This window comes from Hippoglossus stenolepis, chromosome 24, assembly GCF_022539355.2.
Source record: "Hippoglossus stenolepis isolate QCI-W04-F060 chromosome 24, HSTE1.2, whole genome shotgun sequence".
Taxonomy (NCBI): Eukaryota; Metazoa; Chordata; class Actinopteri; order Pleuronectiformes; family Pleuronectidae; genus Hippoglossus; species Hippoglossus stenolepis.
In genome coordinates, this window is record NC_061506.1 from 3523742 (window position 1) to 3548814 (window position 25073).

General features: G+C 42.8%; 3 protein-coding genes across 3 annotated transcripts in view; 1 reads left to right on the top strand and 2 right to left on the bottom strand.

Moving 5' to 3' along the window:
• The window catches only part of LOC118103602 (cholecystokinin receptor), a 32724-nt gene extending 15057 nt beyond the window's left edge, over nt 1-17667 (bottom strand). The window contains exons 1-3 of the mRNA XM_035150693.2: nt 17498-17667; nt 14454-14594; nt 4050-4298 (exon numbers count right to left, since the gene is read on the bottom strand). Coding sequence (XP_035006584.1) covers nt 4050-4298; nt 14454-14589 — 385 coding nt within the window. The 5' untranslated portion in view covers nt 14590-14594; nt 17498-17667. The remainder of the gene's footprint in view (nt 1-4049; nt 4299-14453; nt 14595-17497) is intronic.
• Nucleotides 17668-20125: 2458 nt separating this feature from the next.
• Nucleotides 20126-23085, top strand: cpo (carboxypeptidase O). Its single transcript, XM_035150830.2, has 9 exons — nt 20126-20193; nt 21088-21127; nt 21234-21335; nt 21446-21550; nt 21645-21761; nt 22026-22119; nt 22263-22465; nt 22624-22708; nt 22809-23085. The coding sequence occupies exons 1-9, from the start codon at nt 20126-20128 to the stop codon at nt 23081-23083; spliced, it is 1089 nt and encodes a 362-aa protein (XP_035006721.2). The 3' UTR covers nt 23084-23085.
• Nucleotides 23086-23320: 235 nt separating this feature from the next.
• nudt15 (nudix (nucleoside diphosphate linked moiety X)-type motif 15) lies at nt 23321-25035 on the bottom strand. The gene is made up of 3 exons (XM_035150826.2): nt 24778-25035; nt 23766-23962; nt 23321-23672 (listed from the first exon to the last, which is right to left on the bottom strand). Exons 1-3 carry the CDS (start codon nt 24924-24926, stop codon nt 23557-23559), a joined length of 462 nt encoding a protein of 153 aa, XP_035006717.1. The 5' UTR covers nt 24927-25035; the 3' UTR covers nt 23321-23556.
• Between the last annotated feature and the right edge of the window lie 38 nt (nt 25036-25073).

Here is a 25073-nt window from a genome sequence, read left to right on the forward strand (position 1 = left end):
GTGGTATTTGCATTAGGAGCACACAGTTGTATACCACTTGTTTATGTGAATTCTAACTTCTAAATTAAAACATCAGTAGCAGCTTAAATGCACCAATGAAACCCATAAACCTCCTTTTCATTGTGCAAATGCATTAAATACACAGTGGAACTGGTATACTCTCTATGTGTGTATTGAAGAAAGTGTGTGTGTGTGTGTGTGTGTGTGTGTGGGGGGTTATTGTATGCACGAGTCATATTTTCCAGTTATTGCCTCCGTGAGTCTGTAATAGTTGAGTTTTCACACAGCCGTGCTGATTAAACTTCATTCCCTGACACTTGGCACTTTAGAGAGCCGAATGTTTGAGTAGGGGGAGATTCCGCCGTGATTCTGGGAAGGTTCTGCCGAGTTAATTACCAGTCAAGTAACCGAACAAATGCTCACATTCTCCCCAACCCCCCAGCACGGTATCTTCCATTCTCAGGATGAACACGCTCTAATCCTTTTTCTTGTTCATTAAACCTGAGTCGGGGCGAACATTCATAGCAGTCTGGAGTTTCCAGAGGGAAAGCTTGAAGTTTGCAGCAGAGGATCATTTCGGCATACCTCAACCTGGGAGAGGAGATTTAAATTCCTCGGCTGAAACTACGTCTGTTAATTCTTGGGTCACACCTAATTCTCAGATGAATGTTACCCGAAAGAAGCCTCAAGACATGGAAATGGAAATAATGTGTTGTAGGTGCCAGATGCCCTCGCAGACGTTTCTGTGAAGGTTTGCTGGAAGCCACGGAAAATCTAAATTCTAATGCATTATGCAAACTGCACCTCAGGGTGGGGGAGCAGACAGACTGAGCTGCTAAGTTGTTTGGTAATTGCATCATACGACCAGCAACAACAACACAAACATGGACACATAAATATGACCGAGGACTGAGCACATACACAAACACACCCACACAGAATATTACAACATCGATCTGATAACTGCCACCAAAACAGTGCAGCGGCTATGATTCACATGATTACTGAGCTCGGGGCAGATGGATGGATGTGTTCGCGAATGGGTGAGGACAAGGATGGATGGTGTATTATATGTTTCATGGGCGTGCTGCTGACGGATGAGTTTGCCGAGGAGGTCTGCCGCAAAATCGATGGGTGAGGATGGTGGCAATGAACCCGAGTATCGATTGGTTTGGGCTAATATCAGGCCTCACTCGTGGTAGGGTCAGAGGAGGCTCGACTGACGGGGCTGATACGGGCTCATATGAGCAGGTGCTGATTTTTGTTGACGGCCACCCCTGTGACACTTTTCATGTGCTGTGCGTTCCCCCCCCACACACACACACACACACACACACACACACACACACACAGGCAGCACCAGACACCACACAGCGCTGATTAGTAATTAGACTAAGTTAATTACTTTTAATCACTCACTGGTGGAGCAAGAGTCTGGGTGTAGAGGGGTGGCATTTGGAAGTGACCATATGACTGCAGCAAACACCTGTCTCGTGACTTGCATACAAAATTTACATGGATGGAAAGGTCACACGATGGAGTGGGAAATGTACAGGCAGAGTAATAGAAGCTACACAGCATCACACACAGAGAACATAGGAAATGCCCTTAAAAGCTGCATGACTGATCAAGCCGAGACTGGTTGTGTACCTCACTTCTCCTCATGATGAGGACGCTTGATGTTAAAATGGTCTCATAGTTTATTTCAGTCGAATACATCTGGCTTAATGGAAATTCTGGTCATTTCTTGGTGGGACTGCTGCAAAGGCCTTATCGTCTCTGCAGATTTTCTGCAATTAGCACCTTTGTTCTCAAGGGGGGGGGGGGGATAAATCAGCTTCAGTGGACGCATATTGACCTGACCTCAACAGCAACCCACCATGGCTTAATGCACCATCAACGTTTACACTTCCTTAGACATCAGATGGTTAACTTGTGAGGTCAGTCGATAATCGGAAATCAAATCGTAATGTGTAGATCTTTCTATTAAAACCTCAGCGTTAACACAACCAAAAGCCATTTTTCATCCACAAGATCTTAGGTCACTCAGAACGGGAGTTACGAGCCTATGAAGAGAGAGTGTCACTCACATCATCTGTTCAGCATTCGTATAATAAGGGGATTGGTTTGTCCCCCTGCCTTCTGGGTGGAGGCCAGACAGACTCTGAGAAAACGTCTGAGAGAACAGCGAGGTTTACAGCTGCTGAAGCCGCTGACACTGTTATAGGCTCATTTATCATTTGCACATGTCCCATGACGCTTGATTAAATCCTTATTCAGTCCCACTTTATCTCAGTCAAGAAAGTAGAGTGACAGGCTGAGGCAACACTTTTACTCAAAGAGCCTTTTTACAAAACTAAATTTCACATGTATCTACTATTTTATGCATATATTCCAATACTTATATGAACTTAAGACTTTGGTAAAATTATTTCAGGCCTCAAAACTATTTCTCCACATGAGGAAAAGTGTATTGTCATGACAAATTGAAAGAATTTCTAAAAACTTTAGGGCCAAATAATCTATTCACACAATGCTGCAGGTCAATGTATCATGCAAAATGCAAGAGGCTGTAAAAGGCAAATTTAAGAAGACACCTTCAAACCCATAGGTTTTAATAGAGTTGAAAATTACCAAGTTCGCCGCTAGAATTATACCGAGAATTATAGACTCGTTAGAGCAGAAGAAACTCTAACACAGCTCTTTCATCATCTTCGTAATTGCCTAGTCAAACCTAGGCAATTGAAAGTCTTATTCATTGCACATAACTGTGCAGAGAAAATAAAATCTTAATGGAAGTTTTTATAGCCTGCAACGAACATCTGTCAGCAGTGAAAGACGCCCCAGTCATTATTCACTGTTTAATAAAAGCCAAGAATTCACAATCTGTCCTTATCCGATGAACTAAGCTGAACCCTCACGTGGCCCGAAAGCATTGAAGAAGACAAGGCAGCCAAATCACAGAAACGTTTGTATCTAAAGTCAAAGGCGACTGGCCCTCCTGCCCTCCTCGTCCTTATCACAGCTCAGAGAGCCAAGTAATTGAAAAGCAGATTCTGCACACCCGTCCTCACAGATGGTGCATCACTTCTCTGAGTCAATAATAGGATTGTGGACCTCGCCTTTCAATAGCTCCTCTCAGCCACTCAAAGTGAAATGTAGAGACTAATTATTGCCGCTGATCTGAGTTTCTTTGCCGTCCTTTGCGCTCCGGTGTGACTCAGGCCTCATGTGGCACCTTGACTCTGGCCTGATGGGAGCCAGCTCATTGCTAAGTCACACTCCTGAAGACGTGTGAGTGTTCGAGAACTCCGAGCATGATGGTTACCTTCTGACATGCAAGATGGCGCCCAGAGAGAAGCCCTGAAAGGCAGGCTCTGCTCTGCCAACCACTAAAATAGACCAGACTTCCATGTTAGAATAACAAAATGCCTATTAACCTGGCCAATGACTGACGAGCTTGTTCTTACATAAAGTGATCAGATTCGTTAGATCTCGCCCACGTTCCTGTGAGGTGTGTTTAGTGTGGCTGCAGCTCTTTGTGTAGGATTTTGTAAATAATTGACACCTGTTCCCTATTTACAAAGTACATATCCAATGTTTTTCTGCTACCACATGTCGTAAGTCACACCTCCGGCGAAGGTGCCACTGAGCCCTGTGAGAGTGGCCTCTAATCACACAGCCAGAAGCACAATTAAAGAAAGTTACCCTATGTACACGAGAGCAGAAAAACAAGCCAGCTGGGTGTTGTGCTGACACGGACGGTGCTTCAGTCAGTAAATGTGTTTTCAAATCTGCAAGAGCGAGCGCTCACTCCCAGCAGGCCTGCATGGCTTAGCATTGTTGGCATAGCCGTGCTGTGTTTTAAAACAAGGTGTAGCCACCGTGTTCACAGTGGTTTTGTCTCTGAGAGGTATCGGAGGTATTCCTCCTCACACACATTAAAAAGTTCTTAGTTGCTGTGTTGTTTAAAATATTGCATATATAACCTTTAATGGAAAAACATGGAGCTGTTTGAATATATATCGCACTGCTTAAATCATCCTCACCCATGAAATAGGTGACGGTCTTGCACATGGAGGCCCCGAAGATGAAGTCCTCTAGGATGTTGGGGATGAGGGTGAAGGGCATGCAGAAGATGGCCATCATCAGGTCGCTGACCGCCAGCGACAGCAGGAAGGAGTTGGTGACGGTCCGCATGCGCTTATTCAGCATCAGGACCACAATGATCAGCAGGTTGCCGAAGACACTGAGCAGGAAGATGAGCACGTAGAGCAGGATGCGCAGCGAGTCCATCTCTGTCAGGGACACAGGGACAGAGGCAGGATGTCATTTATAACTTCTGTGTCTGTATCTACTTCAGCCGATCAATTAGAGGAAGGAAGCACAAGTGAATTACCAAGTACGCAGCATTGAATTAATGGACATAAATAAGGAAACATCAGCTTGTTTCACTAAAATCCCTCATTAAGAAAGAGTGGGAACTTTTTCTTGCAGACATAAGAGACAGAATATGTCTCATGAGCCTGGGAACATTATTAAGCAAAGACAAAGAAGAAGTGGGAGAACAAATAAAAGAAGCAGATGAAGGGCGGCGCATTTATGAGCTGGTTGTCTCATCCACCTCCAGCAGATTCTAAAAAGCAGAATTTGTTTTAAACCTTCATTTGTATGCAGGAGTGAACACTTGTAATCACTCAAGCAACCACTAAATTAAATGAGATCTGATAAAATAAAGTAAGAAAGGCACGGAAGAAAAAGGTCAAATAGTTAAAATAATATCAATACGCAAAGAGAGCAGACTGTATCCAGATATTCACCTGGGAAATAAATAACGCACATGAACAACACCAAGGCCTATTACCAGACTGAATAACTTTGCATGATCTTAAATTTGTGCTTGTGTCAATACTTCCCTGCTTATCCCGTGAAGCGCACAATGAATGAAATAATCACGGTGAGAGAAAATGATGAACACAACAAGATCATAAGAGTTGAACAGACCGTGTCAGGTGCTAACCTGGGAATACAACTCAAACTGGAAAAACAAGATCAAAGTTAAACAGTTCTCTTCTTATCTGAAGAGGCAAAAAGCAGCAATTTATTGGTAACATTTCAAGTCATCTTTTTATTCTTTTATTAAAGGAATTAGCTATTTAATTATATTAGGATACAATACAGAAGGATACGGGTTTGATGCAGTACGGTACGGCACCAGAGAGGAAAGGTTAGGATACGGTCCGATACGAGACACCGAAACCAAATCAGCTAAATGAAATGTAAAAAGACCTTTGGCCCCCGCATTAATTCAGCTCCCAACCCTTCCCTGTACAGAAATACCAGAACGTCTCCTCTTCTAAAATACAGTAAGTGTGTTTCACCTGGACTCCTTCATCCAGAGCTGCCATACAGCTGCCCGGCTGCAGGACGGCCCAGCCAGAGGGTTTTTGGGACGCTCCCTTCACTCACACTGGCCTGTCACAGCCAGTCTGCTTGAGAATGAGAGTATTTGACAGGACAGGGTCGGGGCCCGCCATGTGCTGCGCTGACTGAGTCGGCTGATTAAAGACAACGACATGGGAGAAGTCTGGAGGTCTGCAGCAGAGACTGCAGACAGACACACATGCTTGCACATGAGGAGCTGCTGTTCTCATTGTTATCGCTCATATGTGGGGATTTCAAATGTGTTTTTTTGTTTTTTTTTCACAGTGAGTGGGGAACCAGAGTAATGGCCTGTTAATGATGCATCTATTTTTATTTTCAAAATATCTTATTCTCCTCCCACGCAGAGACATGACTTGAATCTCAACGCTTTCAAAATAACAATATATGTGATGCAAAATGATGATCTGCAGTATTCTTAAAATAATACTCACATAGTACATGCCTATTTAACTACTCTGTATTCAGATGAGATCACCAACACCAAATTATATAGAAAAGAAAACTAGAATGGCTCTCATTACAGAGAGCTTACCTCTGCCAAGGCCTAACAGCCCCCTTATGAAACACATTTAAATTCACTACATCAGATTTCTATTGTTGGAAAATGTGTTAACCCTCACCCTAGCCTTTAAGCGATCAAGTAATATTCCTGCCATGTCTGGTGAGAATCTGACCATGTACTGTTGAGTTGTTTTGCACACACAGTCTTTGCCGTGCTGAGGAAATGTAATTGGTGAAGTCGTAATTTTTCATTTATTGGACAATCTCCAGAGGAATTAGGCAGCAACGATTAAATGAGATGAGGTTCGGGTTTAATGACAAGTCAATCCCCACTGCCACCGGAGAGACCCACATGTCCTCCACTGCAAATATAAATTATTCCTTTGATAAGAAAACCCTCTGATGGCTTCGGGAGCAGTTTCATTAGCTGAGCATTGACGCCACTTTCATGTCAACAGAAGTCAACACCTATCCCCTGTTTCAGTGAGAGAACAGTACATCTGCCCAACAGCTTGGTGACAGGTTTGACAAGAGTTTGATTTGATTTACTCAACAGAAAGATGTGAGGTACGCATATCAGAGCTAAATTTGCCAGCGCTCCTACACAAACACCAAGAGGTGAGCTCGCTCCTTGGCTCTGCTACTGTGTTGAGATTGTGAGCAATCCAGTCAAGTGAAAATGGAATTATCTATTCACTGAGCGGCAACAGTATGCCGGCTCCCCCTGAGCCTGGCGACTGCAGGACAATTCACTTTGGTTGCTTTGACTCCCTCAAGCGTGACAGCTGCGTTTAAATCCACAGGCACGTATAAATACATCACAGATAAAAGGGCGGCGTTCACCTCGGAGATGCTCCCGAGCAGCAGGAGCGTTTCAGCCATGAGCTGAGACATCAACACTTGTGAGTATGTTAGGGTTGTGCGTATTAATTTAACTTCTGCTCTAGTCTTGCTGCATATCTGATTGGCTGATGCCACGTAAACTGTAATTATGATTCCCCACAGGGATCATTAAAATGTCATCACATCACTTCTCTTTCTTCCTATCTGTGGGATAGGATTAGCAGGGTTTTGTCGGCACAGCAAAGCCATTTGAAGACTTTTTACAGGGGCTGTTTGGGTGTTTCTCATCACTCAATTGACGGAGCTGGAGTCTAATAATGAGACATGAATAAATCCTCACAAAGGTCATTAATAATGAGCGGTAACGACCTTAGAGGTGAAGTGATAGCAAAAAAAAGAGCAGCAGTTGTGAGCCGATCCTTTTGATCACTACCTCACCACTGGGCTATGTTTGAAACCAGGCCCCTGAGAGACTGTGAAATAATCCAGACAGTGAGAAACGACTTTGTCCAAATCTGATGTAACTGCTCAGTACCGGGGAGTAGAAACCCCTTTGCAACAGATGGAGTCAGAAAATGAGTCCTGAACTGGTGGGAGTCAGCAGATCATTTCCACGACTTCTTCCACTATGACATCCTCACTTTGCTGGATTTAAACTGCAACTAATTATCACTCCACTCGTTGGTTATCTTTTTGATCGAATATCATCATGATTTCCCAGAGCTCAAGCGGACGTCTTGGACGCGCTTGTTTTCCCCACCGGTCGTCCCATATTCAGGGTTTAGTGTCAGTTGACATTGACACAACACAGAGGAAGAGACCAGCCCTTTCTCACAGTATTCATCAGAAGACTTTTTCCCAGTTGTCCTCATTTGTCATAAGGCTGAGGCTGAACACATGAGAAGACTGGGCTGTTTGAAGGATGATCTTTGGCCTCCATGTTCATCATCAGATGCTGAAAGCTCTGGAAAAAGCCAATAAGGGAACCCTGAGTTCATTTTTTTTGTCATTACAGGGTCATATGAATGTTTTGCCGACTAAATGTGTTAACTGAGCTTTGTGTGGCAGCAGTGATAATCCAGACATCAGTCTTATATCATTAGATTTGCCGGATGACTATTCTGTTCGTCCTTAAAGGGGAAAAACATCCTGAAACTACATTTTTTATTTTTATTACAAAGAGTTTCCCTCAAAGTCAGAAAGACGAGAGAGAGAGAGAGAGAGAGAGAGAGAGAGAGAGAGAGAGAGAGAGAGAGAGAGAGAGAGAGAGAGAAGAGAAGAGGGTTTTTAACAACATTTCCCCATATGAAAGAAATATCATCTCTCTTTGAAGATAAGAGGATTTTAGTCCTTATAAAACCTACAATAAAATCACTTTTATTGCCTTGTATTTGAACAATCTCAATGTCATCCCACATAGTCTGATGAGTTTTGGATGGTTGGATAAAAAAAAAAAATCAGATTCTACCCCTCTGTATGTCAAGATAAGAAAAATTAATTGATGTAAATTACCAATTATAGTGTGTGAAACTGAACATGACGAAAACTAGCTCAGACCAGAATGTGTTTTACACTTGTTAAATGTACTATTTGCCTTTTATCAGACATCAACATTTGTTTTCTCATAAGCATTAATGGTTGGTGTTTACAAGACAGTTCAGTCTAATCAAGTAAACACTACCGATTGTGAATAAAGCCTGACAAACATGCTCAGTGCAAATGTTTGCTTCGAGTAAATGATTTCCTCCAATGGCTGACAGAGTATCAGGGCCAATTAAAGGGAGAAAATCTGACACTTCTTCATCATAAAATCACGAGAATAAAGTCATAACCGCTTTGTGTCATTTTAAAAGGGGCAATATCAGAAGATCAGCCTGTATTAAAATGAGGAATGTGGAGCATCTTGTTGAGTAGGAGTTTAAAAACATTAACAAAAAATTGAAAACATTTTTGGCTTCACATTATCATCAGTATCAGACCTTTGAAAATATTGTGGAAGAAACTGAGTCTATTTTGAAGAAAGAACACACAAACAAGGAAATGGCCTCTTTCATTCTCAGAGTCTCAGAATTTCTTTTTCTTCAATATGGTCATAATACTCCGTCATAAATCAGGCAAAATAGGCTAAATGTCTTTATCGAGTGTACCAATAAATCTGAATATTACTTGAAGCCCCGTTGTTGCTTTGCCTTCATCGTGGTTAATAAACCTCTGCCTGTAACTTCAGAGAGTTGACAGCGTGTCTTGTATCCACGAAGGATTCAATCAAAAGATAGGGACTGTGCTTTTGACCTTTTCTCTATTTTCAGTTCAATCATCAGAGGCACAAGCACAATCACTGAATACCAAAAACTGATTCACCTTGCAGGCACCTTGTGGATCTCCTCGACTCATGTCTGAGAGGATCAGGCCGTATTTCAAGTGTAATTGGACTGCATGGACCCGACTACAGGTCTGTCTACTCCACACTGTATTACTGGGGCTTAAAAACGTGGCGGCAGATGAATACTTAGCTGGATGTGCAGAGGAACATCTCTGCGTTGGATTCTCTCTCCCTAATGAGGAAGGGTTAGTGTTACAGTCAGCACAATCCAACTCAGTTAGTCTTCCTATCAACCCGTCCCATGAGAGCACTATATTGATCCCGCATTACTTTGAACATTTTGGGAAGTTGGAAAGAGCTTGTTTATGTAGCGCACAAACCACCTCAGCACATATTCAATCAGCCGGGAGGCCCTGTCAGACCCACACGTTTGATGCCATTAACTCTGCCTGTTTCTGCTTCATCAACATATCCAAAGATTCCAAACAGAATATTTTAGCTTGCAGAGAAGCATCCCTGAGAAAAAGGATGACACCAGGAGGTATTGGACACTAAGCTTGACGGCAGATGACACGTACAGTAGGTGTAAGCTCACGTCTATTTAAAGTGAAGCGGTTAGCAATCTGAGGGAAGGTACCGCACTGCAGCCTCTCCTGAGCGTGACAAATTCTGTAAATCCCCGTCCACTCTGCTGTCTCTGCAAACACAATGACAGCAAGGCAAATGCCTGCCAATGTTCGACAGGCCGGCTCGCTGCACGCTGTAAATGACACTCCCACAGAGCCCAATGTTCCAATGCATTCAGATTACTTTACAGAGGTGTGTCCAGATGCCTGAATGTCCGAGAGTTACGCCTGCGTAACGTCCACCTTGCTGTGTATAGGTTAACACACCTGCAACCTGAAATAAGACAATTCAATCTGATCGTCTATTAAAAGAAGAAAATCATTCAAATACATGAAATTAAGTGCAGCAACCTCTGACTAGTTTAAATCGATTAAATAGGAGGTTTCTCATTCACTTGAATATGGTCTCAATGGATCCAGCAAGGTCTACTGTATTAGAAGTGCTGCATTTTCCAATTGATTTTAACACTCAGCTGATGTGTTTGCTGCTTAATTCCCATAAATCAGTGGGAAAACAACGCCAGCACTGAGGCACCATTGTTCTCAAAAGGGGACACAATGCTACGCAGTTACTAACTGAACTTTCTCAAAGTCAGGAGTGTAGGGAGCTTCCACTTTGTAGGGATTTCAGGTTCACAGAGTAGAAAATCGATCAATAGTAACTATCAGAATGATTAAACTTCTCGGTCATGTGCTCGGTTGCACAGTGGTTGAGAGCCCTATATAGCGTTTGACTGTTTTTACTTCGTCACCCTACAACACGGGTGGACTCAGGATTAACGCTGTAGTTAGACTATAGTGCCAGATAAATTCATAAAACTGCAGCTGCTCATCTCTCCATTCCCCCACTATAGAGAGTGAATGAAGCTGACATGCAGACACAGATCAATACAGCTACTGCATGGTTGACAAAGTGCTGCGCATGTTTGAGGGGATCTTCATTCATGCTGTCATAGTCCACAGACGTCATTATACATCCTCATCATACGATGTATGTGCTGTTTTCAAGCTGACGAGATGAGTGCATCTAAAAGCTATAATCTCTTATTGATTTTCTATAGTCAATCTATACCACAACAGAATAACTTTTAAGCTGGTGTGGACTGGATTGTGCACAACCAGTCATTATCAGGAAGGAAGATGAGCCAATAATAGCCAGTGCACAACCCCACCACCGTACCAGAAAACATCACACACACACATTTAGACATCAACCAAACTTCGAAAATGCCGACACTTTTGGCAAAAAGCTGCTGGCACCTTTACAGGATGTTTCAAACCCTGGACATCATTAGTCTACTGTACATAGAATTAAGATCGATCTAACAAACTTGTTGTTGCTGTGGACAAACGTTATTAGCCGTTCTCTGGGACCCCCTCTAATCACCTCAGGCGATTGGCTGCGTTGCCGAACCTGTAGCCAAATACTTTGTGCCTGGGTGTGTTCTACCTTTCCAAGCCAAATTTTTTTTTTCAATTATTTCATCTGATTACCATGATAATTTCCTGGCAGGCTTCATCACAGTGTAAACACCCAAAGAGAACAAGATTTGAATATCCTCAAAACACCTTGAAGTCGAAATTGCTTTGAAACTTCAAGCATGACTTCACCAGTTTCTGTCTCTAAAAAAATGAAACAGTGTTCATTTAATACTTATGAGATCCACTTCATGATAACTTATCTCACATGCACTCAGAAGAACAGGGCGAGCTCAGCAAAGTGCCACTTTGAATCAGTGGGGAACGCAGAGTGTCCGGGGCTGAGCCACGACGCAGCTACAGATGTTGAACCACATAAACAAGTCTCTGTCTGAATTAAACTGCTCTCGGGGGTCCGGGGTGATCACTGTAATGTGATTTATGTCAGACACTGTTTCATTGTTGTACTGTAGGACGTTTACAGCTGCTCCACACTGCAGAGAAAAGATGGAACAAAACAGTCCATCTCTCCAGAAGTGGGAATGCATCCCAGAGGATTATATGAAATAAAACATCAGATGAAAAACCATCAGCAAAAAGCAGTGAGCAGAGTACAGTGCAGAGCAAGAATAGACCACCTCTCCCACGTCATCCATGTAACAGCTGAAATATTATCATGAACAATGCAGGAAGGACATACACAGGCAAGCACATATTTACATTTCTGTACACTTGTATATGTAAATATAAATTGACACCACTGAAAAAAAGCAGAATGAGCAGTTTCTGTTTGCAGTCTACAAATTAACATACAGACCACGAACCCTGGATTACTAATAATCCTCAAACTCTGGAAAGTTGTAATTAGTGTCATTTTTGTAAGCAGATTTACTTGGGATGGACATTGGAGATAATGATATTCTCCAATGTGTAAGTCACACTGAATCTATTAATGTAATTATCGTGTCTGTGCATTCAGATTGGAATGAGAAACGACGAGAGGGAGTTCAATCTTTGATGCAGATTGCAGCAATACGGCATTAAGGTTTCTTTATGTATGTGTGTAACAGATCAACACTGTCCTTTACCTTACCAGTGCACCCTCTCTTACACCTGACGAGGGCGGCATGAGGAACAGTCGCACCTATCTGAGCACCCAGGTTGTTAGTGCATGGTAATCTTAATGCAGATATTGTAAGGACGATTTATCAAAATAGTGAGAGGACACTTCAGCAGAGGAAGCACACAATACTGCTTGTGTGCTTCCTCTGCTGAAGTGTTCTCTATTACTACCGGCCAAATTTTCCATTATAAAACCATCTGCCAAGGTGCAAGTGCATCTGGCTTTTAAAAAGGTAAAGGAAATGGAAATCTGATTGATTTATTGCTTGATTTATTGATTTATTGCCTCAAACCCACTCCTGATTAATTAGGAGACTAAGTACAACGCTCTTGACCCGTGCATCTGGTGCTGTGACTTTTATTTCCGCAGTTAAAGTGGCAAAAGTGGATTTTGCTTTAAACCGTGAGCTTAGATCGTTAAAGTGGAGCCCACGAACTTTGCCTCATGTCTGTCCCTCTACAGCCCCCTCCTCCTCCTGAACTCTCCCATGACTCCCGAGGGAGGCACGCCTCAGTTTGAAAACCTCTTTAGTATCTATAGTAAGTAGAAAAGAAAAGAAGTCCAAATGGTTAATGCAGGGGTGGCAGCCGTGTAAGAGAGCAGCCTATAGACACTGGGAATACAATCACAAGTCTTAGGCCACGAGATAAACATTATATAGGTCAAAGCACAACCAGGATGTCATTGTAGATGGTTTGAAAACATCCTAAGTGGAGTTCCCTCTTATTTGCAGTTTTTTTACTAGAGAACTGACAGGAAAACTTCCAGAAAATGTCCAGAGCAACTGATTCGGACATTTGCGTTCTCACATACAGGCCCTTTGGAAAATGTCTGTTAGCCTTTGGGCTGTTGACAAAACAGGAACAGCACAAGAATGTAACCTTGGGCTTTAGGAAGTTTTACTTTTCAACTCGAATTGCTTCAGTGTTTTGTTCTAACTGCTCTGAAATACACGGTATATAAATGTGTTTCCAAGATCAATCCTTTTGCAGGCATAGGCTGAAATCTCCAATTCAGGGAATAATCACACTGGGCAATTCAACAAGTGTTGGGGTGGGGCTTTAATTTCCTGTCCCAGCACCGGAGTATCACATCTGAGAGCAACGACACCGCCGCATAATCAGGCTCCATTGCTCTCGCTTGGCCTGAAGGGAGAGAGCGCGGGAGGAATAGGTCCGCTAAATATTAAAGTAAATAAAAGAGCAGTGTTCGTGTGTGTCACCTCAAAGACGTGCGAGCGAGGGAACGAGATGAAAGCAGCAATCTGTCTGCGCGACCTTTCTCTTGGTCAAACACTGCACACGCCCAACAGGGTTTGATTGCACTTGGGATAGTTGAGCCCCTACTGCTGTGCTGCTGCTGCTGATGTTCATGCCTGCTCCCGTATAAGGTCAATAAAAAGAAATGCTGCACAGAAGGAGGAACGGCTGTGAATTATTTAGTGAGGGAAGATTTTAAATTAAACTTGATACTGCGGCAGCTGCAATATAGGGGGGTAAAAATTAGGAAAAGAACTCTCCCCCTACGCTCAGACCTCATTACCTAATCGGCCCGCTGGCGTCCTGATAGAGGACGAAGCTCAGGGGGGCTTTATCTCCTCCAGTGTGCGGTTTAATCTCAGCACTGTGAGAATTATAGTCAAGAAATAAACAAACATTCAGAATTAAAGCAGCTTTTTTAACAGCCAACACATGCTGCTCATCCTGATTGTGGCATTATCGATGCAGGGAGAGGCACTCTGTAAATTGGGCTGCTTGGTGATTGATTGCAGACAGTGGGGAAGGCTGAGAAAGTCGTCCTGATTGCAAATCTTTCTCTGGTAAAACGCAGAGATCAGGCACGGAGTAGAAAAATGAGAAAATGGGCGATGGTACAAAGGAAAAGTGCTTTTTCTTTCCTTCAACAAACATCCAATCAAATACGTGTGGGCAAATAACACGAGGTCTACTGATTACATTTTTAAGAAGGCAATAAATCATGTGGAGATGACAGTTTGTAATTAGAAGCCAACAGCACCAAGCTGATGTAAAACAAACTCACTGCTTCTACATATTTACTGTACCAGGATGATGGTGCTTTTATTTCATGGGGATTTTAAATGCTGTAATAAAGAAAGTTCAGTTTAACACCTCAGCCTGAAGAGAAGAGAAAAGAAGAGAAGAGAGGATCGTACCTCTGACTCTGGTGACCGGTCTCGGGAGGTTGGAGCTGTTGCTGCAGCTGATGTTGACTCCCACGCTGAGGTTCCCCTGCTCTGCACATCCCGCCGACACCTCCAGCACGCTCCCATTCACCGCCTGCAGAGCCATGCTCTCTGGAGACAGGGACAGTCACCAGTTTTATTATATCACACCTGAACGGGCTATTTAAAAAAAAAAAAAAATCAACTTTCCCCCGTCGCCTTCTTCTTCATATCAGGGTGCGACGTGAAACTTGGAGAGAGAGACGAATAAAAAAACTTGACTACCAATTTGAAAAACCCAACAATGTGGAATAATGTGAAGAACGAGCGGAGTGTGACAGCAGCGCTCACAGCAGCAGAGTGTGGAGGAATGAAGCTGCGCTGCTAAGGCAACTGAGCAGCTCTGCTCCTCTCTCTCTCCCTCTCACACATCCTCACTCGCCCTCTCTCTCTCCCTCTCTCTCCATTCAACTCACGGCTGTCACCACATTTAAGCCAAAGCATTACATGAGCAAGTTTCTTATTCCATAGATGCAAACCAGGGCTTGTTCTGCAATAAGGAAAATGGCCTTTCACTGATAAATGATCATATATAAGATTATAAGACTGAGCAACGTGTGAGCAGCATTTTACTGTCGTAGCTGTTTAAGGTATCGTTAGATTTACGGAAATATTTTTAACAATATTAGACAGTTTGGTCACAAGATAAATCAGATGATTCATGGGCAAGAAAATTATAAATTTACAAAATTTTCTTTGACATCTGCACGATGTTATGTTTTCATATCACAACATCACAACTACTCACCAATGCTTTCACAGTTTTTGTTGAACATGTCTATTTGCACACTACTTGCAAGTTTTTGACTTTTAGTTTGTCCCATGTCCCATTTACTTACATGGCTGGACTTACTGCAGCCAGCCACCAGGTGGCGATCAAGACCCTATGGTTTCACATTGGAGGAGCTGGCATGGGGTCCACGTATATAAAGTCTTTGGCAAAGACCTGCTGACATGATCCTTCAGGTCTATAATTTCTTCCTGGTCTCCCATTGTCCACGTTAGAGGTTCAGGGGCACCCCCTTTAATCAGACTCCGTGTTGATTAAATTGTCTTTTAGTCACTTTGGTGGATCGATGACAGAACACTGCCTTTCTCTCCAGGAATGAATGCTGTTGATTTCTCTGCTCCAGTTTCTCTAACCCTTCCAGGTCTCGAAGGTTTATTTGGAGGACAAAGAGCCACATTTCAGCCAGAGAGAAGCCGTTTCCCTTCTCCTAAATTGTCCGGTTATTTACAGATGGTGCCATGGTAGAACTTAGCTTTAAGCACAAGAATAGATCCTGTATTTGTAATGAACACTGCCTTCTTTTCTACACTCTGTCTCTCTAAAATGATTTGTTTAACCCATATAATGTCTTGGAAATGTTTTGCAGCCTGTGGAACAACTGTTAAATTTTCCACTTGGCTATTTGTCTGACCCGCAGGAAAAAGGTGAGAGGTTCTGGGACTCCTGATGCGAGGTGTAATGGATTTGTTTATGGGGAACATTATCGGTTTGCCTCAGGGTTCGGTTCATGTATTACAGCTTGGGATGATATCGATACTTTGAAAAATGTCTGGAGGCTGCGGGGGAGGAAGGGGAGTTAGTTTGCACTGTGGAGGAGGAGGGCATCGCTCTTTGTGTGTGTGATCTGTTGCTGTCAGTCCCACCGATGGTTTAACAAGTATCTCTATTGCTTTTATATTGTTCTTACGTGTGGGAGGTAGGAGTGTGTGTAGAGCTCCAGTTTGCCTAAACTCCAGCTGGTGTTTCTTCCACATTTCTTAAGATAATGGCTTGTTATTGTAAAGCCAAAAGCCTCTCCCTTCTGCGTCCTAATCTAAAAGCTCCACTGTGAGTTTGGCAGCTGCTCCATATTTATTTTCCCTGTATCGAGGTCTTCAGACAAGTCATGACCAGCATGACTGATGAAATGGGGCTTTACACTTGGATTCTCGGGGGTGTCAGAACATCCTGCTCCAGTAGAGAAACATTGTTGGCATTTTACTTTAGTACCATTGAAATTCCGGGCATAAAGATCCACTCAGGCAGAGGCAGCTCAGGAAAAACAACAAAGCTTCTTACGTTCGTAAGAGAGAATATCAGTCCACCTATTTCTGAGCAATCTCAAGTGCACCAGAACAGCTCAGTCAGTACAGATACACCCATCTTTCCTACAGCTAGAAGACTCTGAACTATCTTTGACATTTGACTCTGCAAACTGATCAGCTCCTGCACAAACAGTGGAATTGTACACAGTGCTGTTTTGCCAGTAGCCGGTCAGATTTACCTTCAGCCTCAGCGTAACCTCAAGTTCAGCCTGTATCATTGATTACAAGGTCAAAACCAAATCAGACCCAATCGAGGGTGGTAACCTTGTAGTTAGCTGGTTTAAACCATACTTTAGTAATCAGTGTATATTAATGATATCTTATCAGATCCAGATGTAAGCATAATTCTTACTGTTATTCTACTCATGTTAAGTATAGACATGTTTTGTACTTGACAAATAAATGATGTTCTGGAACAAAGGAACAATAACTAACAGGAGTACATGTCCTCAGGTATGTTTTGAGACGTGCTTGCTGTGAGAACGTTTGATAGCTGCTTGTCACACTTTGTCGCCCGAGGATATGGTTTAGTTTAATTTAACATTAAGAAAAGAGGGACTTTGTGTACAGACTGTTACTTTTGGATAGAGCCAGGCTCAGTAAACCAAACTGTCTCCTGCCTCCAGCTTCATACTCAAATGAAAAGTCAAGACATTTTGGTAAATACACCGACTTGCGTGGTAGCCAAGGCTGAGATGACACATTTGATTACCCATTTATCTGTTAAGTATGAAGCTAGAGTCAGTACAGGTCATAAACCCAACCTCCTCCATGTTGGCAGATCAAATAAGTTGTTCTCAAAATATAGTTTACATGTTCATGTTTAAAATTAAGTTTGGTTTTAATTAGTTATTTGATGTTATAGAAACGGAGTGACTCACACTTGGTCCAGTGGGTGAATCGAACAGCACCTTGACGCCGCGGCACCCTCCCCAGATCGCTACGGCACAGACTCGGGGTCCAAAAGACGTCATCAGAGTAAAATGGCAGCATTCATATCCAGAATGTCTGGATAGTGGCAGGAAGTGGAGATGTGTCATCCATCTTAATATCCAGTCTAGGAAATAGAGGCACAAGACTGTGAGCAAAGTAGAGAGAAAGACTGGAAGCAAGTCGAAACAGCACAACTGCTGGAGTTGATAGAATGTCAAGATGAAAATGGTCTGGTGACGCAATGTTTGTCTGACTCAACATGTTAATTATGAACTGGAAAGAACACAAAATAAGATGCTTAGCAGAAAACTCAGCTCTAATGTCAGAATAATCACTTATCTCAGTTGTGTGTGTTCCCCAAACCAAACTTAATGATGCATGATCAGTGGGGTTAGGGCAATGATATGCACACACACACACACACACACACACACACACACACACACACACACACACACACACACACACACACACACACACACACACACACACACACACACACACAGTTTTTTGAAGTGTTTTAAGCTTGTGTCTGGGTGCAAGTCAGTGGCCGGCCTCTCTCATCTGAAAGAATTAGTGCTTTCATCCATCACTATGAAGAAACAGCCTGTGATGTGTGCTACGATTCTCTATCTGGGACACACACTGGTTTGTGCACACAGGGCTGAAGCCGAGACAGGTCTTGTCTCCATATCTTACGAGCGGCTCGTGGACGGACATGATGCACACGTCAGCAAAGTAAAAGCGCTGCCAACACTTGCTGAGGCTTGGTTCACGTGCAGGTGTTTTACTGTCCAGGTGTTCAACCACACAGCGGCCAGACTGAATAAAGGGCTCGGAATGAAGAGAAGACTCAGACTCTCAGGAGGCTGAGGTTTGGATTAAAAGGCACTTTGTGGATGGTGGGGAGTATTTACCAAAAACAGTAGGTTACATTTTACTGACTGGATCCTGTGTTCACTTTTGAACTCCGGATCTCATCTCAGTGTTGTGCTGACCTCTGTTGGTTAGATGATGTAAGTAAGACGGTTCCATAGCATCATGGAGAATCTGCTGCTTTGTTACAGAAGCATAGCGTATTTTTTTTAGTGATTATATTTACCAACTGATATCAATATGTAAAGATTAAACAAACGGTGGTAGATACAATGGAAAGCTGATGCAGTGACAGTCACGGGGTTACTACAAGATCATGTCTTTTCAAACTTGACATATTAGGTGTTACATTTCCTTCATTATGGTCTTAAAAAGTCTTAAATTTAACTTGTTGAAACCTGCAAAAGCCCCAAGTCACATATCAGCGGTTTAGCCCCAAAATAAACTGAGAGCAGGATCTAAAGACCACAACGAGGACTCAAGGGATACGATTACAGTTTGTTATTCTAAAAATGAAAAAGAAATGTCATAGTCCACCTGAGCCCAGCTAATGTTGGCCAGCTTCATTTCTACTGATGGATGAAAGAAGTGCCTCTGGGTTTTAATAGACTAAATTCTAATTTGCCAGATAACATGTGGTTGCATCACACTTGCTCTATGCCAACTGACGTGATAGGACGAAGAAATGAGACAAGGCACTCTGCTTGCTGTTAATTCCCAGAAAATCTCATATAACGACTGTGCCATAGGACAGATTTAGCACTGATATCAAGGAGAGAGCAAATAACAGAGGATTCCAATAATTAGACTAGATAAAATTATACTGCAACTATGAGGCTACAAATAACACTGTGACTGCAATGTAACAGGGTTTTACATAGATGCATAGTTATATTTGAGGTGTCACTTTCTTTTTTCCTCCTCTTCAATTCCTCCGACAATGTCCTTTTCCGTTTCTTCGCTGGCTCTGCCATGATGTACCAACTGAGAATACCCAGCTAACTTTGACTTTGTTTTTAAATCAGATCACGTGTATTCCTAAGTTATTATAAGTGAATAATGTACAAAACCTGCATTTATGACAGTGTTGTCTGGACCTTGGTTGTTTTACGATTAGTCAAGCTTCATTATTATTCCCCTTTCATGACTGGATGTACATTATCTAATCTTATGATGAAAGCAAGTTATCCCGTGTCCACTATTCCTTGACCATGTTAATCAATGTTCTATTAATAGTCTGTTGAATCCAAAACTGGGAGGTAAGATTGAGCTTTGAGTCGATGCGAGGAAATAAAGTTCAAGTTGGCGCTTAGGAAGCATTAAAAGTCATATTGGAAAAGAAGTGAAGGAGGAAGATAATAGTCGAGAACAAAGCTTCCGCAGCAATTCAACATAATAAATAATATCACATGACTCATTTTTATTGCTATTTCTTTATCAGCTTTCACGTCCCTGATGTTCACAAGGACATCAAAGTAATTTAAGATTGTTAATGGTATAAAAGAAACATCAGTGACAGACTATTTTCCAGTGTTCGGTAACCAAGGCCCTCAGCTCAGTCAGAACATTAACCAAAACAATGATTGTGTGTGTGCTGCCTGTGCCTGGAGCAAAGGTGTATCTTTATCTGATGGAGTTCTTCTATAAAGACTCTGCTGGGGTCAACAGACGCCCTCAGTTTGTTTAGTCTCAAAGAGATCATGCTTAACTCTGCAGCTCTGGGCCTTGTGGTGCTACTCTCAGCAGTGGAAGCTGCAACAAACGAGAGGTGAGTTTTACTCAGTTTGAAAAATGACAAAGACACAGAGAGGGGGTGCGAAGAAAGATGGAGCATCAGCTTCTTTCTGGATTTCTTCGAATCCAAATCCCCTCACTGTGGCGCTCAGGGGTTGAATAAGCATTCCGATGCTGAGCTCAAATAAAAGACGCAAAACTCAAATACTCCATTAAAATGAAGGGTCTTTTTTTTTATCTTTACAAATCAAAATAATGTTACATTATAATATTATACGAAATAATAATTATTCATTAATTCGTTTATAAAATCAATTGGCAGCTGATGTAATAATATTCATATATTAATAATAATGTATTTAATTCTGTCCAAGCTGTTTCCTCTGCTGTCTTAACACAAAGATGAGGTAACCCGTCTTCGTGAGAAAGTTAATGTTGTGTAATCTGACTGTTCTTTTAACGAATAAGGACCAATTTAACAGTGTAACTGGTTGAAGTGAATGAATCTAAATGATAAGTAGTAGAGACGGGGGGCTTCATTCTGCTTCTATGTTACAACCAACTGGACGAGAACTTGTTGGAAACTAATGAACCTTAAATAAAACATGATTCAAGTGAAGTCGTATTCTGTGGTAACTTTGAAACCCCGTGTTCCTGTCTCCGTACACGGGCCAAAGAAAGATGGCTTTCCGTCTTTGTTCAGGCCGTAATGACGCTGAATGAAACAAAGTTCTGTGATCTTGACAATGCTCTTTCCGAGAAAAGGAAATGTTACGGTAACACTTCATTACTGACGGCAATAATAACTGCATGTTTCCTTGCGGATTCAGCAATTTTGACAGTGGATGTTTCATGAGGAGGGGAGGTGGTACTAAGGCTGCATGAATCTCACGTGTCTTGCCATGTGTGTGTTTTTTGTTTGCAACAGAGTGAACTATGACTACTACAAATACCATTCCATGCCAGAGGTAAGAGCGACTGATAACTGATAATGTGAAACACACACACATTCACATGCCGTTATATAAATGTATATACACATATATATATATATATATTATATCTGCTCTACAGATCTCCAAATGGATGACTCAGATTGCACAAAATTACTCTGATGTCGTGACCATCATGGATTATGGACAAACCTACGAGAAAAGGAAGATCAGCTTGCTTAAGGTAATACAGCTGTTTAACGGTTGAGTTCAGAATCCACTAACATGTGTATACTGGAGTATGGGTTTGTGTTTGTGCTATACACGCTGTTCAAGTAGGCAATTATCTTTCAGATTGGTCTGAGCACTGGAGAGAGAAAAAAAGCAATCTGGATGGACTGTGGGATACACGCCAGGGAATGGATCGCCCCGGCCTTCTGTCAGTACTTCGTCAGACAGGTAAGAGACGTGATTTATAATCAATCAACACACTCTCTGCAAAACCAATTAGTCCGTCTGAACTTCAAAGTTTCCGTCTGCTCCCTTCAACCAGATTCTGCAGACATACAGAACAGACCCAAAAATAGAAGAGATGATGAAGAAGATGGACTTCTACGTCACGCCGGTGCTCAACGTGGACGGCTACATCTACTCCTGGAAGGACAACATAGTCAGTCCTCGCATTTCATGGATATTTATCTAATTAATTTTCCAGGGCTCTGTCCTCAGGCTCACAAGTAGCAGATGAGCAGGATGTGAAAAGATGAGTCTATTGTGGCGATGGCGGTTCCATTATTCAATAAATTCATTTCTGATGCTCAAAATGCCTCAAGTATAAAATCATCTCCTCTTCAGAATAAGACGAGCACTGTATGTAATGTCCAGTGCAAATTGTATCCATTACTAAATGGAGTGAACATTGTGACCCCTCCAGACTCGACTGTGGAGGAAGAACAGATCTCCAGGACCTCCAGGCTGCAACTGTGAGGGCACCGATCTCAACCGCAACTTTGACGCCAACTGGGGCAGTGAGTGTTGTAGCTCTGCATTAAGTCTAATCTATACAGCCCTCTGCTTTAACATGGAGAAAGTTGAACGTGCCAGTGTTGTGACAGGAGGTGGTGTGATGACTCTGATTCTGATTCTTCTATTTCTTTTGCCACTCTTGCAGCGCTCGGGGTGTCGAGTGACTGCTGCTCGAACACCTACTGTGGGAGTGAACGAGTGTCCGAGCCCGAGGCCCAGGCCGTGGCGGAATTTGTCGGCAGCCGGAAGGACGACATCCTGTGTTTCCTCACCATCCACTCCTACAGCCAGCTGCTCCTGATTCCCTATGGAAACCCCAACTTCATCGCCCCCAACCATGACGAGCTGGTATTTACGTCGACAGACACAAAACACTCCATAATATCACCAACACTCTGCATATTTTGTTCTACTTATACTTATATGCTTTTCTCAGTTTACTTACTCTTTGGATTCTCCGTGCACATTTCAGTGACTGACAAAAGCTAACTTGTGTGGTTCCTCAGATGGAGGTGGGTCTGGCTGCAGCAGAGGCTATAAAGGCCGTCCACGGGAAGATCTACAGAGTGGGAACCTCACCGGCTGTACTGTGTAAGTACATACATCCCATCTCACTATGGTGACACTCAAGTGATTATGAGTCCAAACTGGACGTAGGTTTTATAAGAATAAATTAAATCTCTTTCCACAGACCCCAACTCTGGTTCATCCAGAGACTGGGCTCGCATGCAGGGGATCCCCTTCGCCTACACCTTCGAGCTCAGAGACAACGGGACGTTCGGCTTCCAGCTCCCAGAGGATCAGATCCAGCCGACCTGCGAGGAAGCCTACAGAGGAGCCCTGCACATCGTCACCTACGTCCACGACAAGACTTTTAAGGGGACCGTGGCTGGCGCCGTGGCCACCGCCGCTGCAGCCCTGTGGACTGTGCTCTTAGCAGCGGGCGTCACCGGCGCCTCCATGTGAGATGGAACAACTCATCCTGCACATACGTCCGACTACAAATGTTTTTTGTCTTTGTAAATTATGAAATGGTATGAAAATGTATCTGATAAATTAATACTAATGCATCCTTCGTCGAAACTACTACACCATAGCTGACAAGTGAACTTCCCATGGGTTAGGCTTATTGTTTTCATCTGAGCTTCATGAGATACACACATTACCTGTCACTTAAAAACAACAAACCAAAAGAATAAAATATTTGAATGTGTAATATTTTACTTTTGTCCATGCGTGTTTTATTCGTGGCATCATTTTCTTAGTTTAATTTCTTATATAAAAAATACAAACTTTTCAATGTAACAGCAGTTGGGAGAAATGACAGTTTGCACCATGGGGTCTGAGGACAGGCAGCTATCTGCTCCAACTACAGAAAACAAGGTGTAGAAGGTGTGTTTATTTTGGGGAAGGATACGTTTTGTAAGTACCATGCAGTTTCAATGCTGAGTGTCAGTGTCTGTGAACGGTTGGAAGCCTTGTTGTCTCACATCGGCCAGTGGCAGGAACAGCTGCTGCTCTGGAGGAAACTGGTCCCAGCGCGTCCACGTCCATCCTGAGAGACAAAGGACCACACCCATCTTTCTTAACACCTACTCAGGTGAGCGGAGATGATTTTTCTCCCCCGTTTAAATCCCAACTCACGCACCTTCGTTCTTCTCCGGTTCCAGGTTCTCCGGCTCTCCCGACCTCTTCCTGTCCAGGACCCCCTGCATGAATATGGTGACGTAGTGGTACTGCTCCTCCAGGCTGATGGAGTTCACCACAGACGCGAAGCGGACGTTCACCAAATGCACCCCGGCTTCCTCCAGGACCTCCCTGTGAGCACATTCCTCCCACGTCTCTCTGTCAGGGACATAGACTCAGTGCGTCACATCTCAGAGGCACAGTCAGGTCATTTCAGGGCAGGTTATATGTTCTATACACTGAGAAACACACACACACACACACATGACAGCCTGCTAAATCATGTAGGTCAGTGGTTCTCAGACTTTTCAGCCCACGACTCCCAAAATAACTGTTCCAGAGCCTCGTGACCCCAATTATCCCAAACGTTATTGATTTGAGCAAGTTCACAAAGCTCAGCGTCTCTGATTGGTCCACGATGTGCTGCTTTACCAGTTTGGTTTCAACAGAGATTTGAAAATGACGGCAGTTTTCCAAATGCCCTTTTGACTCAAGGCATCTAACCCGTTTTACCATAAATGAAGATTAGATTTTTTACAAATTTGGTAATAAATGTGAAATTAAATCCAGCCTTTGTTTCCTTATAAATAAATAAAAGTCATAATTTATTTTACGGCTCAAACAACACATTGGAGTGATATGTTTGTCTTAAATGTTTACATTGTATATATTAGTTTTTATTCCATTTATATATAGGGACTAATAAATGTATATCTTGTGTTTATCTTCTGATAATCACGCTTTTCACCATAATGCATTTGAAAAAGTAGAGATTAAGTGTTTGAGGAAACTTTTCCAGCCGGAGCTTGCACCAATGCAAAGTCTAAACACGTGTTAATGTTTGCCATCACCTTGGGGGAGAATTCGGCGTAATAATAAAAGACTAAATACACGTTATGTCTGAGTTCTCTGCATGGAATGTAAATAACGGCGCCTGAGCACCGTCACGTGTCCGGATGCACTTCTCTACCCACCCGAACTCCAGGTGACCACCGGGGAGCTGATGCTTCCCTGCGCCCATCGGACTCCTCCGTTTCCCCAGGAGAACACAGCCGGGGTGGGCTGGGTCTGTGACCAGCACCCCGACCCCCACCCCGGGACGCTTAACGCCTTTATCCGACATCTGAACAAACTTAAAAACTCTAAAAAACAAAGCTAAAGCTAAAGCTAGCACAACAACCTGCAAGATGATTACCCCCCCCGTGCACTTCCGCCTTCACTTCAGAAGTCGTTTCTGATTGGTCCATTAGAGATGTAGTAAATCAAATCA